At 48.1% G+C, this 13,734-nt stretch overlaps 1 protein-coding gene across 1 annotated transcript in view; it reads right to left on the bottom strand.

The window, feature by feature from the left end:
- Positions 1-13,734, bottom strand: part of Wdr25 (WD repeat domain 25) — a 130,401-nt gene that overhangs the window by 25,925 nt on the left and 90,742 nt on the right. The window contains exon 4 of the mRNA XM_005343547.2: positions 10,906-11,036. Coding sequence (XP_005343604.1) covers positions 10,906-11,036 — 131 coding nt within the window. The remainder of the gene's footprint in view (positions 1-10,905; positions 11,037-13,734) is intronic.

Raw genomic sequence — 13,734 nt, 5'->3', positions numbered from 1 at the left:
TCTCTCTCTCACACACACACACACACACACACACACACACACTGACAAAGAAACTCACACACACATACACTTAAATAAAAACAAAATTAAAAAAAGAAGAAGTCTGGGTGTGGTGATGCATAGCCTGGTTCAAAGAGTGAGTTTCAGGACAGCCAGGGCTATCTTTATAGTGAGATCCTGTCTCAAAAAAAAAAAAAAAAAAAAAGGAGAAGAAGAAGGAACAAACAAGATGTATAAAATGGAGTTATGTAAAAACTCATTTTTCTTAACACAGCAAATAATGAATTTGTTCAAAATAATCACCATAGCAATATACGCAGGAATGGCGGCTATGACGAGGGCAGAGGGCTCAGGGTTACTTTGCTACTATAAGGTGCAGCTTCTTACACAGGACAGGGGCAGTGTGACTCAATGTGAGGGTCACAGTAACAGGCCAAAGAGTTTCTAAGTGCATAGCCACTAAAAAGTCATTCAAACTCTAACATGTTTAGCTCCAACCATTTCTGGCAGCACTTGCCTTGTACCCTAGTTTCCTGCATCTTGGCCCCGAACACACGAGTGCCATCACACCAAAAGTCACCAAACAGCACTGCCTGCAACACCTCGGTTCCAATTCCAGGATATCACATTATGAATCGTGGGGTTTTAGTGTATATAAGATGTTTCTAGCCGGGCGATGGTGGCGCATGCCTTTAATCCCAGCATTTGGGAGGCAGAGGCAGGCGGATCTCTGGGAGTTCGAGGCCAGCCTGTCTTGAAAAACCAAAAAAAAAAAAGTTTCTATACTTATATAAATGCAATGGTTAAATTAACAGAAAACAAAAACTTTGACTATCTACCTGTGGTCACTCTTCAGCATATCAGTATTAAAGCTGCACAACGTGGGATAGTATTAGAATGTCTGACTTAAAAGTTAACCACTGCCAGAATTGCTAACTTGAGTTCCATTAAAAAAAAATTAAAAAATCATTAAGTGAGACACTAGGTAGCCTATTGGGAAAGTGCTTGCCTCAGCAAACATAAGAACCTGAGTTCCATTCCCAGGACCTACATTTTAAAGAGTCAAGTATGATGGTGTATGTTTATAATCCCATTGCAGGCAGGCGGACCCCTGGGGCTTGTTGGTCAGACAGCCGAGCCTATTGGGCAAGTTCTAGGTCAGAAAAAAAAAGGAAAAAAAAACCTTGCTGAGAGAGAGAAACAGAGAAAGACAGAGAGAGAAGAAAAGAGAAAAGGTGAGTGACACCTGGGGAATGATACCTGCAACTGTCCTCTGGCTTCCACACACACATGCACAGACACATGTATAAGCATGCAAATAAACACACACACACACAAAACCATTAAATGGGTTTTGGCTTGGGTTTAGGGCAGAATTTCTAATAATTTCTGAAGTGATCCCAAACATACTTCTGTAGTTTCATAATTCATGTTTATGCAAAGCAGAGTTCTCAGCATTAACAATTATAAAATCCGAATATTCTTCAACGATGAAAAATGATGAAGATCCTCATGTCCTTCAGTATCAAATGATCTGTCAACACTTAATGCTTTGTGTAAAAACACACAAGTGCACCTACCTGTCTCATTAGTATACGAATTTGTGTTCATCTTTAATAATGGTGTGCACATAAATCATGTGCATATCAAAGAACTGTTAAAATAAATTTCCTATGACTTAGTACCAGTAAGTGCTTGAATTATAGATGGATTTTATATAACTACATACCTGGAATTGCATAAAAACTTGAGCAAAAGGAGTTGCAAATGGAAAAGTTGAAGAAAGCCTCTTAAAAAGCACTCAGCGCATTCTGAGATGGCTCAAGAATAGGTTAACAGCACTTGCTGAGCAAGCTTGAAGACATGAGTTCAAATCCCCAACCCCCATGAAAAAACCTCCCAGTGTGGTTGCATACCTATACCCCAGAACTGGGCTGGGAGTAGAGGGACAGAAAGATGGCGAGGGCTGCTGGCTTAACTCCAGTTCAATGTAAAACCCTCTCTTGGGACAAAGTGGAAAGTGACAGAGGGGGCACCTTACGTCTTCCTCTGTGTCCACATGTTCACACACACAAATATTTAAAAACAAAATTAAAAACACTAAACTGCTCACCATGCCTTTGGAATTCTACAATATCAATGGGAAGTAGATGTGAATTAGCTTTAATGTAGCAAATTCCATAGCAACCCTCAGAAAGTTAGAAAAGTAACACCAGTGTGCTAAGAAAGCAGCAAAGACCACAACTGTACAAATGCTCACCTACAACCAGAGAAGGGGGCAGATTTGGTGGCCTGGGCCTGTAATCCCACAACTGACAACACAGAGGCAGGAGTATCAGGAATTCAAGAGTAGCGACAGAGTGAACGCAAGCAGCAGAGGCCATGCTGCATACAAAAAGCCAGATTATCTCACAATATCAAAAGAGGACAGAAACCCTAGGATAACATATGAGCAGGGAAAGCTAAGTTATTCGGAACCTGGAGGGGCCAGTTCTCCGAGCCTTACAGTGTAAGCAGCCAGTAACAAGCTATCAACATGCATGAGGAAAACCTGGCAGGCTTTCACTGTGAGTCAAATGATGCCACATCACAGTTGGGGCTGCCAACTCTGCTTCAGAAAAGGACAGACCCATGAAGAGCAGCACAGTCACAACCCCAGCACTCTGAAAGTAGGGGAAGGAGGATTGCTATAAATTCAAGTCCAGCCTGGGCTACAGAGGGAGATCCTGTCTCTTTAAAAATGAAAAAGAAAAATGTCTAGCAGGGAGAAGATCAATAAAAACACCAGTAAGCTCAACAAGACTCATAACTGACAGCTAGAGACGGGGATAGGCTTGTGGTTGCAGGGCCTAGGGACAGAGGCCAGGCTGCTACAGGCACAGGGCTCCTTTACAAGTGATGAAAGTGCTCACAACTGACCAAGATGTTGGTTCCATGTGCTGGAAACATACCAAAAACTGCTGTACTGACACTACAAACAAGTCAGCTGGGCGGAATCTGAATAAAAGCTGTCACCAAAAGATTATCAGATATTTAAAGTAAATTCAGACAAAATAAGAATAACTTGGACATCAAGTTGGTGGGTTATGGACACTGCTAGCCATGAAAAGGAAGTCAGGTAAAGAAAAAGAATCGATATACAAATTAAAATAATTTTAAGCACCTCAGGGTGAGAGCTTTCCTCAGTGGCAACATGTTTGTTAGAGAACACAGGAATCGGAAGTCTATGTACACTGCATTACAGAACCATCCCATGTCTGCAGAGCAGGCCTCCAGTCTCAGCTCTTCATACTCAAGTTTCCTAGAGGGTGGGTGCTAATGACAGCCCCCGGCTACTGGCCTCTGGGCTCCCAGGCGCTCATCAGCAACTTGCCCAAGGAAACAGACTCAGGAGAAAAAGTTAGAGGGCCAGTCTCGGAGGTTCTGCACTTTAGGAACGAACCAACTACCCTCCTCTGCCCAGGGTTGGCGACCACAGCCACTTGTGAAGGCAACCAGTGGAGCTGACAAATGCACCAGACATCCTAAGATACAGACGCCTGTCTTCCACAGTGGGCTTTGCTCTGGAGACTGAATCCCTTGAAGGAATGGTTAATCCACCTGGGCTGTGTTACATCATGCCCTGGGAGGACACCTGGTATCTGGTATCAGCTCAGAAAGCTTCTGTGCCATTCACAAATAACAGGTTTCCTCTTCCTGAACTGGAGAAAGAGAAAATAACACCTAGCTTCAGGTCCACCCTCCATGGCTGCCTGCCCCTGCCTTGAGAGCTGACTCTGTTGGGATCGTCTTCCTCTCTAGACTGTGGGCAGTGGGCTTACCCTCGCAGGGGGGTGGGGTACACTGGAGATAATGCAAGCTCTCCCTCCCAGGCCTACTAGGACAGAAAGAGCTATAAAATAGGGAAGATGGCTGCACCCACAGTCTGATAACAGAGGTTTGAGGGGTGGCCCGGAGCCTCACCCACCTCCACCTGAGAGAGGCAGAAACAGAATCCTGGGAAAAGCACCACACACCCTTAGTCCTGCCGCATGTCTCCCTGTCCCACATCCCCAGCTCTGGGGGTCTCCTAGTCTCGTGTGCATTGAAAAGTTTGCAGCAAAGCTTAGAACTGCAGAGAGGACAAAGAGTCCAGATAGAAAGGCATTTTAATATGAAACAGATGAAAGAGACGGATGGAAAGTAATCAAAACCTCATTAGGGCAAATAAGCAACCTGCCTACAGTGTCACCAAAACTGATGGCATGGAGCACAGCGTGGGCGAAGCTGGGTCTCCAACAGCTGCCATCGGGGAGATGACGGCACATGAAACCCTGACAATCCCACTCGGGGCACTGGCCTGGCACCCACACTAAAGCCTCAGGAGCGGTCATCAGGAGTTTTCAAACACCCTAATGCAGGGCCACCCAGACAGGACAGGAAGGCAGGCAGCTCCCAGATGCGTCCACCCATTGGACCAGGTGGGAAAGGGCAGCTCTTCTCATCTCAGGCCGCCTAGGGAAAGCCGCCCACAGCAAGGGCCGACAATGAGATCAGTGGATTGTGCCTCGGCTTGCATGCCAATGGGCTGGTTAATTGCTCAGGATCTTTGCATCAGTCTTGATTAGCGCTATTAGTCTCTCTTGTAATGTTTTCTCTCCCAGAGCCTACTATGTGCTCAGCACAATGGTAGGCGCTAGTACACAGCAGCAAAGAGGCCCAATTCCTGCCTCAGAGGAGGCTCCCTCCTCCTGTGACACTATAGCTTAAACACAAATAGCTGTGATGACAAAAAGCCAGGCTGGGAGTCCACAAGGCCAAGGGCCAGCCAGGGCCCTGCTGTCACCTCACATTAGGGCACATGCCACAGGGAACCTAGCAAGTGGCTCCAGAAGGGGGGTCAAGAAGCCAATTCAAGAAGTCAAAATGTCCCTTTAAACACTTAAGGAAGGAAGGAAGGATGTAGAACAAGCATGAAATATTGATGATCCGTGTCAAAGCAACACCAGGGTGTGCTGAGCGAAAGTGAGCTACCCTGTCAGAGCTGATATTATCGGGAGAGTCCCGGAGAGGGTGGAAGTCGGGCGTTTAGAGGAACAGCGGGGGCCTGCAGCAGAAACACAGCGAGTCTCAAGGCAACACAGCTGTCCTTCTCAGGGGTAGAGCAGGAGGCAACCAAATGCTCTTAGCCCCCTGCCTGCCTGGTGTCTAGCCCCCACATAGGGAGGAACTGGGCCAGAGTCCAGCCTCCCTAGTTCCGGGAGGCACTCGTCCTAGATTCTCCGAGGCTTGCTCCAGTTCCCAGTCTAGGCCTGCCTTCTTCAGACAGTGACTTGCTGAGGCTGGAGTTCCATCATCCGGCCTTGCGAAAAGACAATTATTAAGCATGGGATCCAGCGTCTCAGGTTCTGTGGGGCTTCCTTAACAAACTGATATAGGAGGGAGGAGCCACTTTGACTTCAAGCACAATGAACTTGGAGGTGACTGTCACAAGGCACAGTGCTGGTGGGTCTTATGTCTCGGTGTTCTGGCAGATCTATGGCTCCCACACCATGCACGACTCAGAGCCAGGGTATTACCAGACTAGAAACCAGGAAGCTAGTGTTCCTGTTGTTATTTTACTTACGTTATAGTTGTTATTCCATCAGAACCCAGGAGCTGGAGAGGCCAGCCTCGGCCAAAAACCACAGAGCCCAGCTCACACAGTACCTTACCTCACACAGGATCTCCTGGGAACTCCCTGCAGCCATCATTCTGAACTGCAAATGCTTTCACATCCATTGTCAGAGAGGCATCTCCTACACAGATCCCAGAGCAACCACTGGTCAGTCCCCATGGTCCCGGTGCTGCTCTGGCTCAGGTTCGCTAGAAGATGCAGATGTGACCGGACAGCCACTGAGAGGCACCTGGGGATGAAGAAGCCATAGGTGCCCAAGGAGACCAGAAGCTGCCACAGTCATGGAAAAGGATCACAGCTGAGTCAAAGGCTCAGAGGGTTCACATGAGGGAAGCTGAGCACCACTGAGTTCAGAGGTTCCAGATTGGCTTCTCAAAGGTTTTCACTCTCAGCTCCTTCTGCAACCCCTGGAGTCTGCTAATATGCAGAACTTGCCCCACCATAGGGGACTATGGAGGCAAAATCTATACCTACTGAGGGCTGGAGTTCTCCTCCATGTGGCCAACACGAGAACTCTGCTCTGCAGACATCCTCCCTATTTCCTTCTGCCACACTGATGGGGGACTGTGCACCACAGCAAGTTTGCCTATTTTGCCTTGGATCACCCAGGTAAGTGAGTAGCAAAGGGAGTATTTGAACCTCAGTCTCCTGCAGCTCAAGGCCCTGGTTCTGGAGAGAGGGGCGCCCATAGCACCCTGGGTACCAGACAACAGCCCTCCCAGAGAAGATGCTGGAAGTAGTCACAGAATGTGGCCCAACAGCATCCAGCCAGCTTAATGTGGCTGAGTACATCTTGCAGATGCTGGAAGTGAAGCCTGGCACTGTGTTGTGATGAGATGGGACTCCAGTCATCAGGCCATGGCAAAGACAGCAGCCAAAAAAGGAGGAAGAGAGTCAAACAGCCCATTTCCCATAATGAACTAGGCTGGGCTGGATGGAGCCAGAATCCCCAACGTTTGACATTTTGCTGAGTTTCAAGATTCAGAAAAAAATCTATTGGCTTGAAAGTTACACTTCAACTATTCATCAGAGCTTGTGCCTGAAGTCTTCGGGTGAGGCTGCTGGCCTGAAGTGGTCCCACAGTGATAGGCTTGGGACCCTTGGTCTTAATGGCAGAAACCTGCTCCTTGCCTGCAAAATGTTGGCTTACGTTGACCCAGAATTCATGCACCTGAGCTTAAGAGTCTCAATCCCTGGTGTGGAAGAGCTCCTGGAACAAAGATACCTCTGCGGTGGACTGCATGACATACTCAACCTAAGTCCACTGAGAGGAAACGAGAAAAATGACCCAAACACCACTGGCTGGAGAACCATCAAGAAAAAAAAATTCTCTGAGCACACGGTATCTGTGAAAATGCATGGAAAGGGGCCAGGTACAACAGGTCCCACTTCATCAGCAGCTCACAAAGAGTAGTCCCAAACAGTTATCAGATCCAGGTCCCTCTGTGCTCAGGGTCAAATCTGGGGCTCTGCAGGCTGTGCAGTCTCTGCTCCACTACTGTGGTATGAAAACAGCCACAGAGTGGACATAAATGAATTCATGTGGCTGTGTTCAAATAAAACTTTATTTATAAAAAAAATAAATAAAAGGTGAGTTGAAGAAATCCTTTTTCTGATTCCTTCTACATAGAAGTCTACCAGGTGCCTATCAGATGCTGTGCTGGGCACAGGAACTAAGACGGGAGAAAGTGAGGAAGACACACAAAGCCAAAAGCTATCAAGGGAACTAGATCTCAAGCAAAATCCTTACAAGAGTTGACAGTGGGTGAGGGAAGAGGAGAGACTAAACTGGCTCTATAGCTCTATATTTTAAAAGAGACCAGAAGGTACTGGGAGCAGTGGAAAGAAAACAGCCAAGCATCACCATGTCTCTGCACCTGCTGGGCTCTCTGGCCTCTCCCCCTGAACTGCCAGTCATAAGAATGCACACTGCTATCCCATAAGCACTCCTTTCCTGGGTGGTGACACAAGAAAGCTCAGTTTGACTGTGAGCCAAGGTCTGTGTCCCTCCTTCTTCTACCCACTTGCCTACTGCAGCCCTAACAGGATGGTGAGAAAAGGGCCACACTGCTGGGCGTAGAAGCAGAGGCAGTCAGATCTCTGTGAGTCTGAGTTCAGCCTGGTCTACACAGAGAGTTCCAGATGAGCCGAGACTACCTCTAAAACAAAAGGAGAGAAAAGGGCCACATTGCTCTCTGCAGACTTCAGCACCAGGGACAGAGCCCCTGCAGGCCCCATTCACTGATCAGCACCAGCAGTGTCAAAGCAGGGAAGTGTGCTGTCCCCAGACCCCAGCTGATGCAAACAGAGCCACTGCACCCCATGCTCTGTGACCCTGTGTGGGAGGACTGTTGGCGAAGAGGAAGTAAAAACAAACACTGCACAGATCCCTTCACCCACGTTATTAGCTTGGGAGAGACTCACAAACGTGCCGATAGCAGCAACAGCAACATCTGCTTCTGGTTGCTTCTCCCCAGAACTCGTCAGTTGGCGTTTGCCCCAGGAGAAAAGCTGGTATTTGCAACAAACTCTTAAATCAGATGGCATCTAGAGTGAGTAATTTCTTATGAGTTTGGTCTTTGAGGCCAAAAACACAGAACACACCTTTACAGGAGAGCTGGGCCATACAGTGGTCCCACACCAAGGGTCTGCTTACAAGGTTTCTTTTATGGACTATTCGACACAGGGTTTCTCTGTGTAGCCCTGGCTGTCCTGGAACTCGCTCTGTAGACCAAGATGGCCTCAAACTAGGAGATCCGGCTGCCTCTGTTTCCCAAGTGCTAGGATTAAAGGTGTGTGCTACCATTACCTGGCTACAAATTTTTGATTTGCATACCATGCTCAAATGTTTCCTTCTATTTATTATATATTTGTGTCCTAAAAAAGGGAGGTGTTCTAGTGTTTTCAAAAATTCTACTGTGCCCACTAGTTGATGGGTAATATTCCTCTTATTTTTGTAAAACATTTCTTTTACAATAGAAAAGTAGTATTTTGAAAGTGTATGGATCTATGTTGCCATTTAAGAAATGTCTCAAGGAAGAGACCCACAAAGTACTCTGAAGCAAGGATCTCTGTTTGTAGGTTCTGCTCAGAAGCCCACAGACCTTCCATAGCCTGCAGGGTACCACCTTCCTGGGAAGCTAGTCTGGTACACAGTGTGGATATGGATGAGACTCTGGGCTTTGGAGGCTCTGCTGCACTGTCCCACATCAACTCCACATTCAGTGTCACCAGGATGGGGTATCCCCGGGTGACATGGACGCCTTCAGGTAGGTCTCCCTAGTGCTGCAGACCCTATGACACTGGTTCTCTTCATGATGAAATGGAAGAGGACACCTCCTGCTGCCCTGTACCTCTTTCCTCCCTATGAGCTTCCACACAAGTGGAACAGGGTGCAGGAATGGCACAGGCTATGCCTCTATCTTCCTAGGACAAACTGAGAACAACCTGGAGTCACCGAGTCCCTCAGTCATAGTCCTGACAAGCCTCTCACACACCTCTGCCGCTCCACCTACTCCACAGCCATTGCTACCAACACAGAGCCCTTCCTCAGCCCAGCCCACCAACCTCCACAGGGCCACAGAAATAGTTCTGACTGGACAACCCTCCTCTGGCCCTGGCCAAGACACAGCACTGACGGTCTCTTCCAAGCCCATCCTGCTGCCCAGTGCCCTCGCCAGTCAAGTCTATATACTTCTCTTAGAGCTCACACTCCTACCTCCCATATATGCACAGTTCATATGGCCATCTTTCTTAACTCACTCAGTCAGTCATGGCTCGCCAAGTGCCTGCCTGAGCCAGGCATTCCAGCAAACCACAGAATCTCTGCCCCACAAAAGCTCACATTTGATGGGAGAGAGACAGGCAAATACAAGAACATGAAAAATCCAAGCTGTGCCAAGTGATGGTAAAAATCATGGAGAAGAATAAAGGAGCAGAGGGGACCAGTGCACTCGAGGAGGGTGGCAGGCAGGGAAAGTGGCATTTGAGTGATGTTCCCTCTGGGAACGTGCTCTACATAGAAAACTGGAGGAGCATCCGTACACGGGCAGAAAATGTGCGGCAGGTTCTGGGAAAGGCAGAGCGTGGAGGGCGGGGCTCATAATCAGGGGCTTTGGGGAGATCATTTAAGCCTTGTGGATCATGGGCTTTCACTGCAATTAAGACAGGAACCTGGAGATGCTGTGAAGGATGGAACCATCTGATTTAGATCATTCTGCTGCTGTAAGGCCAGCAGCAAGGGTAAGCAAACAGGAACCCCAAGCCCTCCTAACTCAAGACAGTGGCGCTGCAGCCAGCCACAAAGCAGTGGACATGGGCAGAAGGGCTGATGCTATGAAGGGAGGAACATGGTTTGCTGGCAATTACAATGGGGGTTCAATGGGAAGAGCAGAGACGGGGCTGGTGTTTGGGACACAACTTTGAGTCATCATGTGTTACAAGACAAGGACAACTGGAGCTTCAGGCTGCAGCAGGGTAGGAGTGGAAGACCCCCAGCTTTTAAGGCCCCTGAGGCCAACACCTCCTCCAGGAAGGCCCCTCAAGACAAGCTGGCAAGCATTGTGCTTCTCCGTCCATGCACATGTACACACTGCAGGACGTTCTCTGTACTGGAGAACTGCAGGCTGACTCACTTCCCATACACAGTAGGTACTCAACAAATCTTCACAGTGATACCCTGCATAAGCTTGTACCTGTGATGTTTTAATATCTAAACTATCCTCTAAACCTCTAAAAATGATGCTCAGACCTCATTAAATATGAAGCCAAAACTATTCTGCCTCAAATATACAGGCGCAGCTCTGTCCCTACTTATTCAAATTATGAAGGACAGTTCTCCCATAGAAAGGATGGCCCAGCAGGCACTAAGCAGATGACTTAGTCAGTAAAGTGCTTGTCTTGTAAGCGTTGAGTCCCTTAATTCAATCTCCAGAGCCGTGCAGAAGGTCAGGTGCAGTGGTGTGAGACCGCGCTCCCGGCACTGGGGAGGCAGGGCAGGCAGAGCCCTGGATCACTCTGGTTAGCCAGTCTACCCGATCAGAAACGCCCAGGTCCCAGCATCTCAAAACACAGGTCACAGCTCCTGAAACACCCAAGGTGGATCTATGTCCTACACACACATACGCATGCACAGCCACAGCCACACACACACACACATGCACACACACGCACACACACACGCGCGCACACACACACACACACACACAGTCCCCACACATGAAAGGCCAGCCTCAGAAAAAAGGTGTCACCTTGCCAGTCCTCATGTCCCAAGCTTTGATTTCAGAGCTGAAGCCGCCACATAAAAAGATGTTGTGATCTTTTGGATGAAATTTCAAGGTGGTGATCCTGAAGTCACTCCGACCACTAAATACTTGGGTCCCTGCAACATAGACAAGAAAGAGTGAGAAAATACTCAGATCACACGTACTTCAAAGTGGAGATGTTCACACAGCTCACCAGGGCCTCTGTGGCCCAGTGTGGACCTTCTGGAAACAGAGCAAGGTGGCAGGCAGCTCATTTCCACTCCCTGTCAAACCCCTCCCCTGCCAGGCAGCTGATCCCAGGACTCGACCTCTCTCCCCGGTCTGCGAGAGTCATGGGTGTCATCTCATGTAACCACAGGACAGCTGAAAACGGGCTCAGGGAGGCTCGGGAAATTTCTCACGCTGCATGGGCAATACAAGAGATTGTTTATCTAAAATCTAAAAGCAGAGTTGGTTGGAATTTATTTCAGGATACATCTTCCAATCCTGATAAAAATGAAGATGGGTTTGTTACAGAGTACAGCAGGTGCAGGTGACCTGACATGCTGGGCCACAAATGACAGTGACCCGCACAGCAGTGCAGCTACAGAATGGACATCAGGTGTGGCTCACTGGGGTCTCACTAGCTCTTCAGGACTCGAGACAGCCCTGCCACTTTCCACATCATCATAAATGGGTATGGAGTCCCTGTGTGCACTGTGGTAAGTATCTGACACATACAGGTACATATGGTGTGGAAACAGCTGTCGCTATGGTTTCCTAGAGGTGAGCAATATAAACATCAGAAGTGTCCATCATTCAGAGCCGGGTAAAGCCAGCACTCCCTCCACTGCTCAGTGTGACTTGTGCATCCCACAGCACGGATGGGATTCTTATCTGTCACACTTAATTTGTCCAAGTCTGCACCAAGAAATCAGACCAGCTTGAAGAGACACCACACAGGGAAGCACCTGGGTTTGGCTCCAGGCACATTACTAGGGGCCAGGCTCATATACCAGAGACAGCACCTGACACCTTCCAATAGCAGAGGAGGCTGACTTCCTCAAATAGGGAAATCTTGGCTGCCTTTGGCTACCAGGACTCCTCCACTGAACCAGCGCAGTGGCAGAGTGGAACACAGAGGCTGACAGCCAAGGAGCTGGGAAGGTAGCTGTCCATAAAATGCATGCCACAGAAGCATGGGGAGCTGACTGTGATTCCAAAACCCACATAAAAATCTGGGCCTGGTGGTGCACACTTACAACCCCAATACCAACCAGAGACGGGGAGACAGGCAGATCCCCCAGGCTTGCTAGCTGGACAGCCTCACCTCATCAGCAAGCCCTAGGTCCCAGTGAGAAGGTAAGGCTCCCAGGGAAAGGGACCCAAAGCTGACCACCGGCTTCCACACACATGTGCATATGCCAGCACCTGCATGCACACAGCTGGCAGCAAAGACAGTGATGAGACGTCAAGATGAATGGGTCCCCTCCTAAGCCTTGGAAGACTGTGTTTGTTCATTCCAGGCAGAAAGCACTCCCTGGTGGCTGCCTCTGTCTGCTGACCCAATACACTGAGTAAGAACTCGACCAGCTCCAGTTCATCCGGTAAGGAAATGAAACTCATCAATCACAGCTTATGAGAGTCACAGAGGGACAACACAGATCCAATGGCCAGAGCCACTGTCTCCAGGCCTGTCTGCCTATACCCATTCAGGACAGACCTAAACAGACATCACTGTCATGCAGTGATTTGTTTATGAGTGACAAAATGCACCTGTGTGCCAATATAGCATAGACACAGTTTTTAAAGACCTTTTTGTATTGTTTGTGTGTGTGTATATGTTTAGAGTATATGCCATGTGCGTGCAGGTGGCAGCATAGGCCAGAAGAGGGAATCGGGTTCCCTGGAGCTGCAGTTAAAGGCAGCTGCCTGACATAGGTGCTGCTCCTGAGAGAAAGAAGTGATCAAACCACTGAGCCATCTCTCCAGTGCCATGATCACACTTTTTAAACACCAAAATTAGGATCTCTTACACAGTGAGACAAAAATAAAAATAGCCAATTTAAAATATATCTTAATATGCCATATATTAAGAGCATCAAGCAACCTATTTTTTGATATTTGACTACGTGCTACGGTATACAGTGCACGTGCTATGGTATGCAGAGGTCAGTGGGCAACCTGAAGGGGTAGGGTCTCTCCTTCAGCCATGTGAGTTTGGGGTATTAAACATAGTTCTCCAGGCTTGGCAGCAGATGCCTTTACCTGCTGAGCCGTCCTGCCAGCCCACAGGCATCACGACTTCCTAGAGATCGTGAAAGCCATATGAGCTACAGAGTTAGAGCTATGGCACTTTTAGTGGCAGCACAGAACCAAACATGCTTTCTCTTATCTAAACGCAGATGGCGACCTGTGACCCAGGGCTTGAAAGCCATCCACCTATAGCTTCTGTTTACCCAGAGAACTCAGTGAGGCTGACAGAGACTCCTCACAGAGATGCGCCAGGATGCAGGGAGCTAGCCACAGCCTCCAGGAACCACAAAAGACTGAGAGCCTATTTTTCCTGGCAAATAACAACCCTACACCTAACCAGACGGTGTTACCACTATATTCCTATGTTTTCAACAATTTGGTCCAAAGTCAGACGAAATGTTCATTTAAAAGGTTTTAAAATGGATGAGAAATGGTCAGGGTGCAGACACCTGCTGTTTTGTTTTTGTTGGGTTCTTTTCATTTGGTGCTAGGAACTGAACTCAGGACCATGAGCTACACTTCCCATACACAAAGTAAAGTCTCCAATGGATGACATTTTTTTTTTTTTTTTTTTTTTTT

Source organism: Microtus ochrogaster, chromosome 1 (assembly GCF_000317375.1).
Source record: "Microtus ochrogaster isolate Prairie Vole_2 chromosome 1, MicOch1.0, whole genome shotgun sequence".
In the NCBI taxonomy this organism is placed as follows: Eukaryota; Metazoa; Chordata; class Mammalia; order Rodentia; family Cricetidae; genus Microtus; species Microtus ochrogaster.
This window is presented reverse-complemented; position numbering and strand designations above follow the sequence as displayed.